Consider the following 21057-nt stretch of genomic DNA (forward strand, 5'->3'; position numbering starts at 1 on the left):
TAATTTAGTATCACACTAGTTACTTGTATCTAGTAAAAAAAAAATAATCATCGTTTTTCTCTCTCTCTACCGTATTTATTTGGTCAACCAAGAAAAAAAGTTATCGTGAATAATGAAGTGTGAGATTTCTTGTTAACAAAGAATATTTAAGGACCTGAACTTTGCATGTTTCAGGAAAATAAAGGACACTAAAGGGAGAATGGGTAGAACAATAATAGAATTCTAATTCCTTTCTTCCTGTGAGGTCCCTCTCTGGCACATTTCTTCTCTTATTAAAATGGTCCTTTAGTTCTCACTTCCTTAATTCATTTTTTTTTTCCTGGCTTTGGTAAAAGCATATACCCTTCATGAATTATCTTCCCATATCCCAAGGGACTGTCCCTTGACTGTCCTATAGCCCAAGAGACCTATTCGGGCTCTGTTGAGTAGTTTGGCCTTTTTGACTGACTCTACCCTCTGCCCCCAACCAAATTCCACCTTTTGGCTCAAAAGCTTTTGCACAGCAAACCTAACAGACTTTTCTTATGCGAATCTTAGAATTATAATATCTCTGTGCTTCCAGCATCAGAACAGTGCCTGACACATGAAAAGTCACTCAAGAAATGTTTGCCGAGTACCTAAGAGAATGAAGAGCCGAGGGTGGGCATGAGCTGCAGTCAACCTGGCTGAGTGTTCCTGGCTGCACCTGGTCTGCAGAGAACTGTGCATACGATGCAGGGCCCAGCTCGGCCAAACACCTGCTTATTTAACCTGGATTTAATCAGGAAGCCCTGAGTGTTGGTTTCAGCCTGAGACTGATGTTTTAAAATTCCTTATATTTCCTGACATTGACAGTTACTCACGTGTCCTGGCAGAGCAGACAGAGGTCCTGCTATGCAAGCTGGAAAAACCTCCACAAAGTTATCTCTCTTAGGAAACTCTGAAAGGCACTTTAGCACCATAATAATAGTGCAATTTCCTCTGGAAGAAAGCCGTGTGATAGAGAAAGCTTTGCTAATATGCGCAATTGCTGTGTGATTTAAATCAGACTCTCTCAAAACATTTTACCTGCTTTAATGACTCTTTATCATGCTCTGGTGGTGTTATCTTTATTTTAAAAAACCAGAAAGCAGAGCCACTGAGGAAAAAGGATCTACAAGAGAGACAAATTGTGTGACATAATTAAGGTATCAGAATTCAGAAATGGCTGAACTGGGGGAGGAGAAAGAGAGGAGGAAGGAGAGAGATAGATGGACGAGGAGAAAAGCTGAGAACAAAAGAAAACAGGTATCTTCTCTGCATCTGTGAGTTTCACATCCTTCCCTCACCTTTTATGCAGAACAGACTAATAGCCGAGCTAGCAGCCGCCTGGCGGATGGAGGTGTCACAGGAGTGAGGTGTCACAGGAGTGAGGAACCAGGAGGCCGAGGAGTGAGCCGATTTTAAAGTTCTCTGGTGCCTGCGGGACAAAGGGGGACCCCAAGGTGACGGGTGGCTTAACGATGTCCCAGGATAGTCCCGACGCTGGATATTAAGTCCCTTGTTCCTTCCGTGCAGGCCCTTAGAATAGAATGGACTCTTGGACTTTAAGGGCAGTGGTCAAGTAAGCGAGCAAGCGAGCAAAGACGCTCTGGGTTAGGACAGACCTGGCTGGTGGTTCTCCGGAAAGGCCCCACCCGGGACTGGAGATCCGTCACGCACAAGTTTTGGATTCCAGCGGCCTCAGGGGTCCCTGCTGTTAGCAAGCAATGCCATCCATCCATTTTAGGGGCTTCCTTACCTCAGTATCGTTTGTCAGCACTTTCGCGGTGATCTGGAAGGCTCTTTCCCTTTCCCACTCTTTTTGTGAAACAAGCCACATTCGGAGAAGCTGTTGGTCAAAAAGTAAAAGTCTTTCCTTAGTATCCTCGTATTCATTCGCTCTCGTTCTCTCGCTCTCGCTCTGCCTCCTCTGGAACAGGGTGCTGGCCTCCCCACGAACCCTTTTTAAGTGGGCTGGCCCTACGTGGTGGGCCACGTGGGTCGGGCTGGACGAGTCCCTGTGACGAGGATGAGGCAGAGTTTGGAGGGTGCCTTGGAGCACCGATTAGGGACTATGGGAGTCAGTTTGAGCAGTGGCCCTACTCACGTTGACCATTTCTTGACAGTCCTCTGCTTTCACGTTATGCCACATCATGGTCCTCAGCAGCTTCCCCAGAGCATCCATGGATCGTTCGTAGAGAAACTGAAATCAAAGTGAGTGTGAGGGTCAGGCCGAGGGGAGCAAGTTCATTCATTCTACTCCACTCTGCACTCCCCTCGGGCCTCGCCCCCTCATACATGAATGTGCTCCGTGTCCGTGTCTGTCTTGCCCTCATTTTTGAGTTTTTCCAGAGGTGGAAGGGGCAGCAGCTTCCGGATATTCTCCTCAAGAATATTAAGATGGTCATTCAGTGAGAGCTGAGGTTTCAGTTTACTGAAACGAGAACCACGGGGAGGAGTGGATATTATGTTGACAAACAAAACATAACCCAGTAGAATTCCCAAGAACTGCCAGTCTGAAGGGGCTGAAGGGGTCAGGTACATTTCTGATGCGCTGGGATGTTGAGGGAGGTGGTGATGGAAGTAGAGAGAGATTGGGGACATAGAACCAGACTGTAGCGGTGGGCATAGTCCACACGCTTCAGGTCTAATTTATTAGAGTGATAAGCAAACCATCACTTGGTTTGCATTACTTTACCCTTTACTATATGATCTAACATTAATCTACTTGTTTTCTTCAGCACTTGACTATGTGTGCGTGTGTGTGTGTGTGTGTGATAGAGAGAGAGAGAGAGAGAGAGAGAGAGAGAGAGATTGATTCTAAGTTTGGAGCAGTGAGTTTTATAAATTTCATATGTCCTCTCATGTTATATGTAATGTCACACATACTATAGGTTCTTATAAATGCACAAGTGAATAAATGATAATGGAATCTTCCTTCTTTTGTTCCTTTCTTTCCTTCCTCTCCCTCTTTCTTTCTTTCTGACATATACTATAGACATTACGAGGATATAAACAAACCTGTACATAACTTGGAAAAATGTAAATGTTCAATAAACATGAGAAACTCCATTTGTTATTAAATAAGTGTAAATTAAGACAATACAATACCACTTGTCAGCAACCAAATTAACAAAGAAGTTAAAAATGATGACACTGTCAGAGAAAGGTGAAATTGGTTCTCTCACTGGAGAGTAAAAGTCAGTAACAGCTGGGACAACTCTATTGAAAGTGTTAAATGTGTTGATAGATGCTGAATAATCTTCTCATCCTTACCGTCTGGCTGGCTGTTTAAAAAACTCAACTTATTGAGCTATAATTTATGCACAACCAGCTGCATCCATTAAAGTGTGCAATCAAATGAGTTTCATACTCATGGAACCACCACTATAATCAATATAGAACATTGCTATCATCCCCCAGTTTTTCCTCATGCTTCTTTGCAGCTCGTCTCTTCCTCTACCCTGGCCCAAGGCAACCACTGATTTGCTTTCTGCCATTAGAGATTAGTTTGCAAGTTCTACAGGTGTCTTGTCCATGTGAGGATAGCCATTAGCAACATGTGGCTATTGAACACTTGAGTTGTGGCTGGTTTGATTTAAAATAGGCTGTAATTGTAAAACACACTGGATTTTGAAGATTTAGTATGAAAATCATGTAAATTATCTTATTACTTCTTTATTTTAAATACTTGAAATAATATACTGAATATATTAGATTAAAATTAATTATTAAAATTAATTTAGCTTGTTTCTTTTTACACGTTTAAAAGTGGCTACTAGAAAATTTTAACTGGCATATGTAACTTGTATTATACTTTATTTCTACTTGACAATACTGTTCTGGAGCCTGGTTAATTCTTAATTGATCTTCAAGATTTATTTGCACTTTCTTTAAACCTCCCTCATCTTTGTAAACATGGCAACTTGTGCCTTCCCTTATTTTGCTTCTTATCGAGTTTTAGAGAAATTATATGAATGTGTTTGGCATTTATTTCCCCTAGTTGACTAAAACTCCTTCAGAGCAAGGCCGTATTTTGTTCAACATTGTCCTTTTAGAACCTAGCTCAGTGTCTGATACATGGATGCAACTCAATAATATTTATTGAAACGAATTGTCAACTTTTATAATTAGAAGTTCAGAGAACACTTTTTGCACAAGGGTGTTCACCAAAGTATTACTTATAGTTTTTAAAAACAAGAAATAATTAAATGTAGCAATAGGAGGTTGATTAATAATGAAATGTAACAATATGAGGCATATCTATGTACCAAGATATTAGGCAGCCATTAAAAATGATGTTTGTTACCTCAACATAATAAATGCCACATATGAAAAGCCTACAGCTAACATCATGCACAATGGTGAAAGACTGAAAACTTTCCCTCTAAGATCAGGAACAAGACAAAGATGCCACTTCTATTTAACATAATACTGGAAGTTCCAGCCAGAGCAATTAGATAAGAAAAATAAATAAAAGGCATCCAGATTGGAAAGGTGAAGTAAATTATCTCTGTCTGCAGATGACATGATCTTAATACATAGACAATCCTAAAGAATCTACAAAAAATATTAAAACTAATAAGCAAATTCATCAAAGTTGCAGAATACAGGGACTTCCCTGGTGGCTCAGTGGTTAAGAATCCTCCTGCCAATGCAGGGGACAAGGGTTCAAGCCCTGGTCCGGGAAGATCCCACATGCCATGGAGCAACTAAGCCTGTGTGCCACAACTACTGAGCCTGTGCTTTAGGGCCTGAGTGCCACAACTACTGAGCCCACGTGCTGCAACTATGGAAGCCTACGTGCCTAGAGCCCGTTCTCCGCAACAAGAGAAGCCACCGCAGTGAGAAACCCGTATACCACAACAAAGAATAGCCGCCGCTTGACGCAACTAGAGAAAGCCTATGCACAGCAACAAAGACCCAACGCAGCCTCAAAAAAAAAAAGTTGCGGAATACAAAATCAACACACAAAACTCAGTTGCATTTTTATACACTTAAACAATGAATCATCAAAAAAAGAAATTAACAGTTCCATTTACAATAGCATCAGAAAGAATAAAATACTTAGGAATAACCAAGAAGGTGAAAGACTTGTACACTGAAAACCACAAAATGTTGCTGAAGGAAATTAAAGAAGACACAAATAAAGAGAAAGACATTCCATGTCCTTGGATTTGAGTATTTATTATTGTTAAGATGTCCATACAAAGCAGTCTACATATTTAATGGAGTTCCTATCAGAATCCCAATGACACTTTTTGAAGAAATAGAAAAATCCATCCTAAAACTCATGTGGAATCTCAAGTGACCCCAAGTAGCCAAAACAATCTTGAAAAAGAACAAAGTTGGAGATCTCACACTTCCTGGTTTCAAAACTTATTACACGACCACAGCAATCAAACCAGTATAGTATTGGCATAAATAAACAGACATACAGACCAATGGAATACAATGGAGATCTCAGAAATAAACTCTAGTATATATGGTCAGATGATTTCCAACAAGGGTTCCAAGACCATTCAGAGGGGAATGATATTGGATTTGGAAATGATTTCTTGGGTATGACACTAAAAGCACAGATGATGAAAGTACAAATAGACAAATGGGCCTACATCAAAATTAAAAACTTCTGTGCATCAAGAACACAATTTAGAGTAAAAGACAACCTATGGAATGAGAGAAGATATTTGCAAATCATATATCTAATAAGGGGTTAATAACCTTATAGAGAATAGAAAGAATATAAAATATATAAATAACTCCTACAACTCAGCAACAACAAAAAGAAAGAACCAAAAAAAGGGACAAAGGATTGAACAGACATTTTTCCAAAGAAGATATACAAATAGGCAATAAGGCTATGAAAAGAGGCTCGAAGTCATTAATCATTAGGGAACGGCAACTCAAAGTCACAATGAGATACCATCTCACACCCATTAGGATGGCTACTGTAAAAACAAACAAACAGAAAATAACAAAGTGATGGCAAGGATACAGAAAAATTAGAACCCTTGTGCACTGATGGTGGGAATGTAAAATAGTGTCACTGCCAGAGAAAACAGTATGGTGGTTACTCTAAAGATAAAAATAGGCTTGACATGATCCAACAGGCCTACTTATGGGTATATACCCCAAATAATTAAAAGCAGGGTCTGGAAGAAATATCTGTGCACCCATGTTCATAGCAGCGTTATTTACAATAGCCAAAATGTGAAAAACACCCATCAGATGAACGTCCAACAGATGAATGGATTAACAAAATATGGTATACACATAGAATGGAATATTGTTCAGCCTTAAAAAAGGAATGATATTCTGATTCATGCTACAACATGGATGGACACTGAAGACATTGTTCTAAGGGAAATAAGCCAGGTGTCAAAAGATAAATACTGTATGATGCCACTTACATGAGTTACCTAAAGTATAAAATTCACAGAGACAGAAAGTAGAATGGTAGCTGCCAGGGCTGGTGGAAGGAGGGAATGAAGAGTTGTTTAACGGGTACAGAGCTTCAGTTTTGCAAGATGAAAAGAGTTCTGGAGATTGCTTTGCACAACAATGTAAAAGTACTTAACACACTGAACTGTACACTTAAAAATGGCTCAGATGATAAACATGTATACTTTACCACAATCAAAAATTAAAAAAATTAATAAAAAATGACTGATGTCTGTGAAGAGTTGGTAATAACATTGGAATATGTAAGATGAGGTGAGAAAAAAAAAACAGGATAAAAAATCATATGCAGAGTAGAATCTCAACTCTGTAACCAACATGGAAGACTAGAAATAAAGACCTGGAAATATACCAAAATGTTGATAAAAAGGGGGGGAGGATTGGGATGATTTTTATCATTTTTAAAAACTTTCTATAGTTTCCAGGTTTTAACAGTGAACTTCTGTTTCTTTTACTGCAGGGGAAAAATATTATTTTAAAAACGTGCTTAAAATTATTATCTTCTTCAGGTTTACTGCTGCTAACCAAACTAGGGTGTGATTAAGGGTTTCATATATTTCTAATGGGACGATTAAAATTTGCCTACAGGCCAAGATAAATTATTTTTGCACAGAAGTTTCAGTCCTCATATATCAGTAAGTCTGACTCTTGTAAGCAGCTCCGCTAGTCCCTGTGAGTCAACAAATGATCAGGCTCTCAGTCAATTCTGTCACTCTGGAAAGAGAAAAAGCCCCCATTTGAAATAACCTATTGATGAACTGTGCTCATGTTTGATCGGTGCACTAGAGTCTGCACCGATCGATAAGTCAGTTGATCAGAATGAGGATATGGGGGAGGAAATATTTTTTCGGTGAGAACAAACAAAAAATTCTCTACCTGAGGTATCTGATGGCGATTAAGACTTTCCACCGAACAGGGCTAGTCAAGGAATCCAGGGGCTCATCCCTGATGAAGTCCTGCAACACAGACAAGGAGGTAAACTGTCTCAGGAAGGACCAGGGGAGTTTCTAGACACAAAGAGGTGGAAACCTCATCGGACCGTTGGGCACCCTCAGGCGGAAATACGCCCAAGGTCTGTTCTTCGGGACTGGCGAGTTTTACCCATTACCTGCACTCTTGGTAATGAACTTCTCAGGGTTTTGCCCATGTCCTCCCTGCACACTCACCAGCATGTAACTCAGCAGCACCTCCTTGTAGGAAAACTTGAACTTCTCATCCTCAGCATCTTGGACAGCAATGCCAGTTTCCGTGATACTTCTTATAAAACTCATCTGCAGATCCATGTCCTAAAGCAAAATGACTCACAGTGCAAGCCAGGGTCTTAGGCACCACACCCGGCTCTACAAATAGGGTTGAAATATGTGCCCAGACAGGAGTGACACTCTGCTCCTTTTGCCATCTCCACCTTAGTCTCGGATCCAAGTTGCAGGGAAGTTGAGAAACTAAGGTCAATCTCCAGCCCCTCCAGCTCCCATCATAAACTGAGGTTTCTCTAGAGCAGTGGCTTTCAAACATTTTTGATCAGAAATCAAAATAGGAAACAGTTTACGATTCTACCCAGTACTTACATGCACAATATAGTGAATATATATATATAAAATACATAACTGAAATAAAAGTTTTATGATATTTATTATTGCTATGTGCAATGTACTCTTCTATTTCTCTTTTATTTCATTACAAACATTTTGCTGGTTTTGATCTATTAGCTATATTAAATTGATTTCATGATCTACTGGTGGTTTACAACCCACAGTTCTAAGAACACTGTTCTAGTTTACAGTCTAACTTCCAAACCACCTAGAACCAAATACAGCTCCTTGTTCTGTCTTAAATTAGGTTCAGGGTTCCTGGCTTCAGAACTGGATTAATTAGTTATATTTTGGGATCTTTTCCTGTGGAATCAAATCAAGAGAACATTTATGCTTACTGTACTTCCAGGGAGCATAATTTGTATTCAAATATATTTATACTCAAACACAGGTATTCAAATATATCACATATGCTGCATACCTTGTTCATCACAGCCATGCCCAGAACCTGAAAAAAATCAAAGGCAGAAGCAGACACTAGAGCAGCAGTTAGAGTTCCCTCATCCCAACAAAAAGACCGACCCATCAACCTGAAGGACAACAGTGAAGCAGGATGCCGAGTCCTTCCAACTGGTGGGAGCTGTTGCCTCCCTCCCCCAGTTTCAAAGGGAGACCCTGTACACTGGTAGATTCTTTGCCCTGGGTGAATCATGACTAAACTACAGAAAGCAGCATAAAGATGTCAAGCCTTTGGGCTTCAGCCTTCTCATTTTAAAGAGGCTCTATCAGACTTTGGTAAGAAAAAGGGTATTAAAGCTCTTGGCAGAAAAAGCGGTGAAAAGTTATAAAATGAAAGTTAATAGGGCAGCTGACTTTGGAATTGAGATATAGTTAGTTCTGCGACAACGCCTGTGTTGAAAATGGCAAATTTGTTTCAACGAAATTGATACATGAGGGAATACTTTTAGCATATTCTGAATTTTGAGTTTGCTTATGAACAGTTTTGTCCGTGAGAGCAAAAAGGTACAACAGTTGAACTGAGCCGCATAGGAAGACTTGTGCACATACCTCGAATATCCGTCAGTTTACTGTGTGTGATGAGCTGCTCTCATTCAAGTCTGGCATTACAGCTGTTTGTCAGATTTCAGATAACCCTCTTTCCCACCACCATTTCATAGTAGCTCATAAATTGCACAGCTGACTTCAGGTGTTTTGCAAGGAAACGTGCCGTCATTTCTTGGTAGTATTTATATATTTCCTAAATGTTTTTTAAATTACTTTTGAAAATTTAATTCCGTTTTTTTTTAATGTGTCATTGATGGGGTTTTTTTGAATGTTGTTCCCCTCACCCCATTTCTCCCATAATCCCTGTGGTTTTTCTGGTACTATCTTGTGCAAATGTTACCTTATAGCAGAACTGACCTCAAAGTGTCCAGTGATCTTTTTTTTTTTTTTTTTGCGGTATGCGGGCCTCTCACTGTTGTGGCCTCTCCCGTTGCGGAGCACAGGCTCCAGACGGGCAGGTTCAGCGGCCACGGCTCACGGGCCTAGCCGCTCCACGGCATATGGGATCTTCCCAGACCGGGGCACGAACCCATGTCCCCTGCATCAGCAGGCGGACTCTCAACCACTGCGCCACCAGGGAAGCCCCAGTGATCTTTATCTGAAACATCTTTGTCTCTTTCCTTTTTTATTTTTATAATGATTTTCCTCAATGATGGACTAAATATTAATGTAACATAAAACGTCTTTGAAAATTTTGTTTTCAGTTCTCATCATTGCTTATCAAATTTTGGGTATGTCAGAATCACTTTTTGAGGAAGGTGTTAAAATTACAGATTCAGTGATCCATCCCTGAAGACTGATTCATTAGGGATCTCCATTTTTAACAGGCTTTCCAGGTAATTCTCATGCAGCTGAGGTGTGAGGATCACTGCCCTACATCCTTCCACTAGCATGTACCTATATCTACAATACCGTGAGCTCCCTATGAGTCCATTCTTCTCACCTACACACATGAATAAATGTCAAGAGCACAGATTTATCAAATAGGTGGTTTGTGGAGGACACAGAAGAGGAGATAAAGGAACATAGTGTACAATCCCTAACATCAAGGTGCTGTCAATCTAATGGGAGAAGCAGATGTGCAGGTAATCAACGAAAACCCCTAAACCTGGCTGTGAATAAGAATCATTCATAAACCTTTAAAAAATACGAATGGCAGACCCCACCCCAGACTTACTGAGGCAACCTCCCTGGATAATGACTCTGGGAAGCCATATTTTAAACCTGATTGCTAGGTGGGTCTTAGGTGGCTAACTTGGTACTAATCAGCAAAATGGCTGAACTGACAACCTGTAGAAAGCATTTTATTAAAGATACAAAAAGTGCTATGGGGGACAGAAATGATTGGATGAATTCCAACTCGGTTTTGTGGTTCCGAGGCAGAAGCATCCTTGGCATGTTGAGGAGTGTCAAGGATGGTCAGCGTGGCTGGGATGATGGTGGAGGGGGAAATTAGTACAACTTGAGGTGGATTGAGTAGATTGACAAGTGATGCATTTTATTCACTTAAAAATACATAAATGGCTCTATTTGTGAGACACTCTTTTAGATGGCTTATAAGTATTACCCTATAAAAGGTTAAACAGCTACCATTAGCAGCTCATCAGAGACTATTACAGGGAAGTAATAAGCCAGCTGCCCTAAAGTAGTACAGGAGTCATTGCTTTAAGTTTAAATGAGGGTGAGATCATGGTGGGTACAACTGGTCTAGGAAGGCAATGCGGGAGTGGTGGGATGTGAACTGCCCAAGGTCTTAAGAAAGAAACAAATCACTCAACTCTGTTTCATAATAAAATGTTCTCTTTCCATAAGTTCTCATCCTCCAAACATACTATACCATACCCTATCTTTCCTTTGGTCTGTGTCCTTTGAGCATGAAGATTTCCAAGAGCTGAGTCCCTCCAAGTTTTGGGAACCCCAGCCTTGGAAATCGATGTGGCCCTGTGTTGGTTGTTACCTGAGAGCACTGGCCATAAAGAAACGACTTGGGATACAATGTCTTGATCAAGCCTGGGGAGGAGCTGCCTCTTGGGAGCATGGAGGGCCACGGCTCCATAGATTACCATGACGTCAGTCTTGGTCAGGCTCTTTTTCCCAGAGAAACTACCCTGAAGAGGAGGAAAGAGAGACATAAAAAATATGACTGAAGGAGTTTCTTTTTCTCTCATGTTTTTTCTTAATTCTATGGGCCACTAGGGAGTTAAGAAATGGGACTGAGATTATTACAATTAGTCTAAAGCTGACACTCTTGCCTATATAAATTTAAACACACAGGACAGTGTTGTGGATCTATCAGGCGTTAAGAGAGGTACCTGTGAGAAGGCTTGCATTAATTTTTACTCAGTAAATTCTTCTCCTTTAGGGGAAGCAGAGTGTACACAATGGAAACTCTCCATGAGGCCTGAGCAGCTGGGACAAACCTAGGCACACACGGAGCTCCTTAGGGCCTCCCAGGTCAGCATTAGTGACAGAAAGTGGGGGAGACTTGTTACCTAGCTGGTCATTCTTCAGGGCCTGGGTTCGGACAGTTCTGACCTGGAATAAAGACTTGGGGACGGGAGCAAGTATAATACGGAGAAAGGATATTCACTGAAGCAGTCAGTGTCATTTGCCTTTGCAATGACCAAGGGCTTTGGAGGAGCAAATTCTTCTTTTTACCTTGCATCGATTCATGAAAAACTTTTCCCGATCTTGGAATGTTTTAAGAACTTTTAAAACAATTTCAAAGTGGTTCTTGGCACAGTATCCTAAGATAGATGTTATTCCCTAAAATCAGAAGAGATAGGACATTTTGAGTTTATTCATCTATTCAACAAATATATACTGAGCACCCATTATGTGTCAGGAACTCTTCTAGGTGCAGGCGATACAGGATTGAACAAAACACATCAAACTCCCCAACCTTTTGAGTGTGCAGCGAGGGGAAGTGATGGGGAAGTGACTGAGAAGTGACATAAAGTGAACACAAATTTGGTAAGCATGTAAATGTAAATGTATAGTATGTCCGAAGGTGATAAGTGCTATGGAGATAAGAAAAGCAAAAAAAAAAAGAGTAGAAGCTGCACACTGGGGGGATATAAATAGGGTGCCCAGAGAAGGCCTCAATACAAGGGTGACATGGAGAAGAGTCCTGAAATAAGCAAGAGACTGAGCCATTGGACTACCTGGGAAGCAGAATTCTAAACAGATGGAGTAAGTGCAAAGGCCCTGAGGTCCATCGAGGAGGGCAGAAGGAACAATCAAGGGGAAGTGCAGGATGAGGTGAGAGAGGAAGTGGGGGTTGGTCTGAGTAGGGCCTTTCAGGCCACAGCCAGTCATTTGGATTTCTAATCTTAGACTAGTGGGAAGCCAGTGGAGGTTTTTTTGAGCTAGAGTTGACTGTAATTTCTATAGGATCCCTCTCCTGCTGAACGCTTACTGTATCTCAAGTGGCTAAAATGTTGAAATCTGGTAGCTCCTGTTTCATGCTCTGTGGTCATATTCCCCCCTTGCCCACATTCTTCCCACCTCTCTTGCTCGAGGCTCACATCACCACTGTACCTTCATGGCAGTTTGTTTATGAGTCCTGTTACATTTCATCTGATTGTATAACCCGGCTAGAACCACCATGACCACTGTCACCAAGGTCTCAACCAGCACTGTTCTTAGTCCTCAGATACCAGGCCACATACTCTCCATTGTCAGAAGATGCTTGGAAGAGATCTTTAAAGGCTTGTGGCCTGATGTCTCTGTGTTCCTTGGCCATCGCCTAAGATATAAACCTGTGTCTTTCAGCCTCTGGGTCCTGTCACGCCACAGTGCTCTGTGTTTCTCCTCTCCCAACCCATCTTCCTAATGTTTTAACTCCTTCCCCTACTTTTCCACCTATGTCCCACTGTCCCTCTATCATGTAAGTCTGGCAAAGCCCTGGATAAATCTGACTCCCCATTTGCCGATCACCTGTCCCTACACCTCATCTGCAGGAGGCTACTGGAAAAAAAAGTGACCCCACGGAGAAAATAGGTGCAGTAGAAGATAATTTCAACCCCCAATGGGGCCCTCAAATCTGCACAGATGTCCTACATCTTTCCCTGAGTCCATTTTCTCTCTCCAGTTCCTCACAGTTGCAACCTCAGCTCTCTTCTCCTGAAGCTGTTCACTAAGCATTCTCCAAGAATAAGACTTTGAGAAGGGTTCTATTTTCCCTTATTTTACTTGGAAGAACCTGAGGGATGTAGGTAGCATGTTGTAGAGGCAAGATTTGAATCCAGCTAGTCTGACATCAGAATCAGAGCTCAGGTGTCACCTGAGGGAGAGAGTCACGCTCGGGAGATGGAAGGCCAGCAGGCTCAGTGAGACTAAGAAAGTTACGCGTTAACACCTTACCCATCCAGAGGTCATTCACTAAGTGACTTGAGTGTGTGGGACACACTCAAGAACTTGAAGTAAAGTTAAGTAAAAGAGGAATTTGAGAAGCTCAAATGGATGTCACAAAGTTCATCTTTTCAAGTTTGTGAACCCCTCAGACGTTGAATGACGGCCATATTGTATGCTTATATCTGAAATAAACTGACATTGTTTCCTAGCCCAGAGCAGAACTGAAAGGGCAATTAGGATGGGAAAAATGGTGCTAGGAATAATGCCAATGAGAAATGTGATGACTGAATATCTGAGAAGGAACAGTTTCAAAAGTTCAGTAAGTCTAGTGGTTTCTAGCCATTTACGATGGGGAAAGGACCCTAAACATCTGAGAATTTCTGAGAAGAGTATATAACAAGACAGACTATGAAAATATATTTTTTACTAGCTGGTCTTTATTAGCCTTGCAGAGTTTTTTTTTTTTTTTTTTTTTAACAGACATTCTCCTTTTTCTTCCACATTCACATATGCTCTCCAGCTTAGGCTAGGGTAGGGAAGAGGCAAAAACACTTTGCAAAAGCTCTTCAGGTTATACTTACATTTTCTCTAGGTGGAAAACCAATCGTATATAAGCTTACTTTCAGCTTACAAGTTTAATGATTTTGATACTTACAATCATACTCTTAAGTTATAAAGCCAAGGTCAAAATATATTTAAAATACTCTTGTTAAGTGAGCGATTAAAATTCATTTTTCAATATCTTCACAAACCTGGTTAGATAATGAAGCACTGATACTTAAATAAGGAAGTTTCATTTTTCTGAAAAATTCTGTTGGACTCTCTTGAATGCATGGATAATTCTGAATGAGTAAGACATTAACATAAGAACTGTCAGAGGTTTTCCAGAAGGAATTCATTATCATTATCATGAGAGGAAATTGAAAGAAAGGGGTCCCACCTGGCATTGATCCCCCAGGTGGTTGGGAGCAGCCAGAGCTTCCTTAATCTGTGAGCTTACAAAGTCTGTGTCTTGGCAGGATGCTAAGGTGGTTCCCAAGGCTTTCCAAAGAAATTTCTGGAAAACAAAGGACAAGCAACACAGTTAAAGGTTGGAAAGCAAGACTGATGAAAAATGGAAAGAGTTAAAACAGTCATTTGAAGAAAAGACATTGAGGTAACTTATGACTGCTTACTAACCATGTACTTTCCTATACTGTCTCTTCAAAGTGTCCCCCCCGCCCCGCCCCCCGCCAAGGCTCTGTCCTCTACCTGTGTTCTTCTGCTCTCCTCTATGCCATGTGCTCCACCATCATAATACCTTTCACTCTACTGTAATTTTTAATTTTCTTATTTGTCTCTATGCTCAGAACTTCAGTTCTTGGTTGCAGAGGGTCTTATTGATTAATTCCAGTGGACGGTCACTGGTAGCTAATAAGTGCTCATTGCATTAACATGCTCAATAAAATTGGGTAATTTTGAAGATAATGCCATCAGATATTCTCAAACTCCACAGTATATTGACTTAGTTTATCGTTTAGGAGATTTAGAGTATAGTAATTTTGAAAATAATACTTTGTATGCTCTACTATTATCTCTCTCCCAGGAGTAGAGTGAGTTGTCCAGAAGTGCTGCCAGAATGGTATTAGGAGTGAAAAAGAAAATTCACATAGGAACTTGTACACACGCATTGTGTCTTTAGTACGGAACTCTGAACTGGGGAGGGAAAGCACCCCATGGAGGAACACTGGAGGCGGAGCATGTGGGGAATCATTCTGTGGCTTCCATCTCCCTTACAGGTGGTGAGAATGTTGGATTCATTATGCCAGCCCTACCCTGGTTACTTCTGCAGTGTCAGGATGGAGAAAAGGCAAGTAGGAAAGTCGTGTCTTCCTGTCATCTTTCGTTAGAGGCCATGTATGATGCAGAGCTATGCCTGGAGGTGTGGGGCAGCCCCTCAGTGGCTTGTGTTTGAACAGTATAGCACACTCCTGGATGTAAATAGGTATATGAACATGTGTGTATATATAGCTATGTAATACCAGATTGGCATCTCTTTATTTAGACTGTCCATCTTGTTACACACAGGAGAGTAAAGTGGCCAGTTGGAAGTCCACTCTAAGGACCCTGCAGAGCTCCGAGGATTGTAGCTATGGAGTGGTCATTATTGATCAGAAAGGATGTATGGCACAGGAGGAGAGGAAAATCTAGTAGTAACAAATGAAGTTAAATTAGTACATTCAGGAGAAATTGTACGCATTAGTCTGACTTGGGATGAGGGGGGACCTAAGGTGATAAAACAGGTGGAAGAACTACCAGAGTAAGAGTAAAACCAGAGTAAGAATCTGACAAGGTAGCAGCCACTTCACTCTCGGTTGTCCAGGCAAAAGACCCCCATGATCATGGAATCATAATGAGGAAAACTGTTTACAGAACTGGAGTAAATATTAATTGGGGTCAAAGCTGCTAGAGTCTATTTAACTCCATCTTGGGAGAAGGACAGGAAAGAGTCTGGAAAAGTCTTGTGCTGAGAAAAAATTGATTTGATCAGGGGGAAATATGACTTACGTGTGAAGGGCTAGCTAGCCTCAGTGGCCCCCAGTACTGCTGATCTGTTGCTTCTCTGCTGAATTTGGTCAGGTTCAATGTATAGTGCATTCTTACTTGGGGACTTGGCTAGGAATCCCAGAAATCAGAAACCCAGAATTGCGGAAAAAAATGTCATTGATTGCAAAAATAGCCATAACCTTTCTATCCCACCTCTATCCACGCCTCCCTGCTATGGGAGTTTGCAGCTCCTATCAAGATGACTCTATTTCTCCATTCCTTGCATCTGGGCTGGTCTTGTGACTTGCTTTTGTCAATGGAATTGGTAGAAGCAATAGTATGCCCCTTCTGAGCTTAGACCTCAGGAGACATTGCATACTTCATTGCCCCCACCATGAGAGCAAGCCTGGGCTAGCCTGCTGGAGGATGAGGGACTGCAAGTAGCAGAAAAAAGCTGTCCTAGTTAAGATCATCCCAGACCAGCCAATCCCCAGTGCACTGCAGTGAGGCTAGTTGAGATCAGAAGACTGCCCAGTTGAGCCCAACTCAAACTGTCAACTTGCAAAATTGTAAGCTAACTAGGTGCCTGTTATTTTAAGCCACCAGGGGTAGTTTGTTATGCTTCTAAAGCTAGTTGGTACACTTACTTTTCTGGTGTTAAGTGTAAAGGTTTAGAGCCATCTAAGCAGCTCATTGCTTGAATTTCTCTGCCTACTCATACAACCATTATCTTGGACTAATCTTGTGGGTTTGGAAACTGTTGGATGAATGGTACTACCTGAGATGCACAAGGCTAGTTCGTGTATAAGAAGATGAGTCATTGCTCACCAAATTTTTCTGATGGGTGTGTCTGCAGGCTGGATAGACCAATTTGGAGAATCAGTACTGTGTACCAAATTAGAGAGTCAGTCAGTGAGAGGAATTTTGAAAATTACATAGAAGAGTTAGAGGTTGCTAATAAAGAATTTGGGGGAAGAGACACTTAATACTGGGAACACTTAATGACTTAGGAAATGTTTTTTCAGAAAAAAAAAATAGGAATACTATAACCACAATGATAACCACCATCTGCTTTTTATTAAACACATGCCATGTGCCAGGCACTTCACTTGGGACTTTATATACTTTATCTCATTGAACCCTCGTAACACTACAATCCTCAGAGGTAGATAAAATTTCCATTTTGTTGGTGAGTATACTGAGGCTCCAGAGAGGTTAAAAAATTTACCTAAAGCTACATAAGCAGTAAGTAGCAGAAGCTGGATTCAAACCCCATTTGGAATGGATGGTTACAATGTGGAGTGTTTGGTAGAGGTCATGTGGAGAGAGAGGAATGAAAGAAGTGGCCTTTGAGCATTCTTTTTTTTCAAGTTTTTAAAAAATTGTAGTAGATTATTTCTCGTAGCCAGCCTCACAAGACTGGCCCAATGTAAACCAAGGCATAAGCTGCATTAAACTAGTGCTATGGTAGGGGCTGCTATTTGCCTTCCAGTATCCATTTTTCTTCCTTCTCTAGAACAGAACCCCTGAATTTTAGTTAGGCATGTATTTATCTTGAAGGCACTATACTCAGCAGTTTTCCTTGCAGATAGGTGTGGCCCTGTAACTTTTGATCAAATGTAAGGTGAAGGGAAGGGAGCATTTTTCTAACCATTTCTCCCTCCTTTTGGTCATAAAGTAGAAGCTAAAGTCCCTGAGCTAAAAAACCAACCTTCTCAACAGAGGTGTTGCCGTAACTGTCCATTTGCTGGTTGAAATCCCGACTCAGTTGAATGGTCCAGGCTACGTCATTGATCTTCCATAACGACTCTTTGAGCAACTGTTGTAGGAGGTGAAAGTCAGATACTAATGTGACGGTTTAATGTGCTTTCTTGGTGCTTTTTTTGTTACAATGTATTCTAAAAGCATAAAGTATATATTACATGGGATTATTCCTTTTCTCATAACAACCTGTTCCAAATTCCCATTAAGAATTAGATGCACAGGAAGGGCAAGTAACTCCGTGTAAGTGCCTTCCTTTTTCCTTTTAAATAAAAATTGCCAAAAAACGTAAAATAGAAACTCATCCAGTCTGAAACTTAAAATTGAAGTTAACATCTTTCAAGGTTTGGGTAGATTTGGAAAAAAACTCCATTTGTCAAAGTTAGTTTGCTTTACACCATACTAAGAAAAAGGGACATTTTTGGAATAGTGAATTAAATGCCTTGAAGAATCAATTAGATATACAAGCACAAGTTGCCAACTTCAACTCGAGTAGTGAAATATTCCTCATTTCATCAATTATTTTGAGCCAGGGCCACAATCAGTTGTCTGAACCCATGTCCCTCTTCATTGAACAATACATAAAAAGGTGTTTTTGTCTTTCTGGAGGACAAAATCCATTTGCAATTTCTAAAATCTACAATTTCTCCTGTGTTTTCTCTACCTTAAGCTTGGAAAGAACACAATGTCAAAACCAATGAAAAGATTTGTATTCATTGTCTTAATAGAAACTCATTGAGTGGATCCTTTGAAGAGAAAAAAATTGTACAACCTTGGCAGTATAAGGGAAGAAAGCAAATGCAGACAGTTTGGAAAAAGAAGCCAAGAAGTATACTCAAGATTGGAGGAAGGAAAAGAACTGTTCTCAAGGCTTCTCAAGAAAGAACCTTCCTTCCTAGTAAGAACAGTTATTTTAAAATGGTAGCGGGGGGCTTCCCTGGTGGCTCAGTGGTTAAGAATCTGCCTGCCAATGCAGGGGACACGGGTTCAAGCCCTGGTCGGGGAAGATCCCACATGCCACGGAACAACTAAACCCATGCGCCACAACTACTGAGCCTGTGCTCTAGAGCCTGTGGGCCACAACTACTGAGGCCGCGTGCCGCAGTTACTGAAACCCGCGTGCCTAGAGCCGGTGCTCTGTAACAAGAGAAGCCACTGCAATGAGAAAAGCCCACGCACCACAACAAAGAGTAGCCCCCGCTTACCGCAACGAGAGAAAGCCCACGCCCAGCAACAAAGACCCAATGCAGCTAAAAATAAAAAAAATTAAAAAAGAAAAGAAAAAAAAATGGTAGCAGGGGAAAATAAGAAGAAAATTTTGAGAGAGGGAGGGGAAGATAAAAGAAGCCAGAATATAGGAGGAGAGGTGGATCCCAGAGTTAAGAACCAGGAAGCATAGAGCCATTGCTTTCAAACCTCATATGGGATAAGATTCACTGTGGGTATCACTAAGACCTGTGAGCTCGCAGCTACCCCACCTAGAAATTCTGATTCTGGAAGGCGGGTGTTGGGGGTGGGGTGCTGTGGAGAGGTCACTGAAATCTGACATTTTAAAGAAGCCATAGTTCACATAAAAAGGTGCTCAACACTGCTAATTATTAGAGAAATACAAATCAACCCTAAATGCCCATCAACAGAGAAATGGATAAAGAAGATGTGGTACATATATACAATGGAATATTACTCAGCCATACAAAAGGATGAAATAATGCTATTGGCAGCAACATGGATGGACCTAGAGATGATCAAACTAAGTGAAGTAAGTCAGACAGAGAAAGACAAATATCATACGATATCACTCATATGTGGAATCTAATTTAAAAAAAAGGTACAAATGAACTTATTTACAAAACAGAAGCAGACTTAAAGATATCAAAAACAAACTTATGGTTACCAAAGGATTTGGGGGGGAGGGGGAGGGATAAATCAGGAGCTTGGGATGAACACACGCACACTACTATATTTAAGATAGATGACCAACACGGACCTACTGTATAGCACAGGGAACTCTTCCCAATATTCTGTGATAACCTATATGAGAAAAGAATCTAAAAAAAGAATGAATATATGTATACATATAATTGAATCACTTTGCTGTACACCTGAAACTAACACAACATTGTAAATCAGCTATAATCCAATAAAATTAAAATATTTTAAAAATCTAGTAAACTTTATAATCAAATTCTTCAAAAACATTTGACAGGTATTTTTTTAAATATAAATTTAAAAACCATTAAAAATACCCTGAGCTTTCTCTAAATAAAAGAGTTACCTATTCTATAATAAATAGTAATAAATACAGAAAAACCCCACAAAAAAACAGAAACAAACTACAATGAGGTACCACCTCACGCTGGTCAGAATGGCCATCATTCAAAAGTCTACAAATAACAAATGCCAGAGAGTGTGTGGAGAAAAGGGACCCTTCCTACACTGTTGGTGGGAATGTAAGTTGGTGCAGCCCCTATGGAAAACAGTATGGAGGTTCCTCAGAAAACAAAAAATAGAGTTACTATATGATCCAGCAATCCCACTCCTGGGCATATATCCAGACAAAACTATAATTCAAAAAAATACATGCACCCCTATGTTCATAGCAGCACCATTTACAATAGGGAGGTCATGGAAGCGACCTAAACGTCCATCGACAGAGGAATGGATAAAGAAGATGCGGTACATATATACAATGGAATATTACTCAGCCATAAAAAGGAACAAAATAATGCCATTTGCAGCAACATGGATGCAACTAGAGATGATCATACTAAGTGAAGTAAGTCAGAAAGAGAAAGACAAATATCATATGATATCACTTATGTATGGAATCTAAAATAGGACACAAGTGAACCTATCTATGAAACAAACAGAATCACAGACATAGAGGACAGACTGGCTGTTGCCAAGCAGGTGGCGCTTGGGGGAGGGATGGAGTGGGAGGTCGGGGTGAGCAGATGGAAGCTTTTATATACAGAATGGATGAACAACGAGGCCCTACTGTACAGCACAGGGAACTATATTCAATATCCTATGATAAACTGTAACAGAAAAGAATGTTAAGAAAAAGAATGTATATATATGTATAACTGAATCACTTTGCTGTGCGGCAGTAATTAACATAACATTGTAAATCAACTATACTTCAATTAAAAAAAAATAAAGAAGCCATAGTTAATTCCTATATAGGTGGCTTATGAACCAAAACTCTGCTGGATTAAAAGCTCCCTGCCCATGGGTTCCTTGATCTCCTGTGGGCTCCTGAAATCAAAATGCTCTCTGTAAAGCCAATGTCCAACTCCTGTCTGCAATTTACTCTTTTGGGGATTTGACATTGTCTGTGGCACTGTTTGGTTGT

The 21057-nt window shown here is 40.6% G+C and overlaps 1 protein-coding gene across 1 annotated transcript in view; it reads right to left on the minus strand.

Annotated features, from left to right (window-relative positions):
* Window positions 1-21057, minus strand: part of MROH2B (maestro heat like repeat family member 2B) — a 60384-nt gene that overhangs the window by 17372 nt on the left and 21955 nt on the right. Inside the window, 13 exon segments of the mRNA XM_019929167.2 lie at window positions 1308-1362; window positions 1364-1438; window positions 1760-1849; window positions 2108-2203; window positions 2299-2434; window positions 7339-7418; window positions 7629-7748; window positions 8476-8502; window positions 11017-11038; window positions 11040-11167; window positions 11718-11825; window positions 14356-14472; window positions 17653-17760. Of these exon segments, the coding sequence (XP_019784726.2) occupies window positions 1308-1362; window positions 1364-1438; window positions 1760-1849; window positions 2108-2203; window positions 2299-2434; window positions 7339-7418; window positions 7629-7748; window positions 8476-8502; window positions 11017-11038; window positions 11040-11167; window positions 11718-11825; window positions 14356-14472; window positions 17653-17760 (1162 nt within the window).

The sequence above is a fragment of the Tursiops truncatus genome, chromosome 3 (genome assembly GCF_011762595.2).
Source record: "Tursiops truncatus isolate mTurTru1 chromosome 3, mTurTru1.mat.Y, whole genome shotgun sequence".
In the NCBI taxonomy this organism is placed as follows: domain Eukaryota; kingdom Metazoa; phylum Chordata; class Mammalia; order Artiodactyla; family Delphinidae; genus Tursiops; species Tursiops truncatus.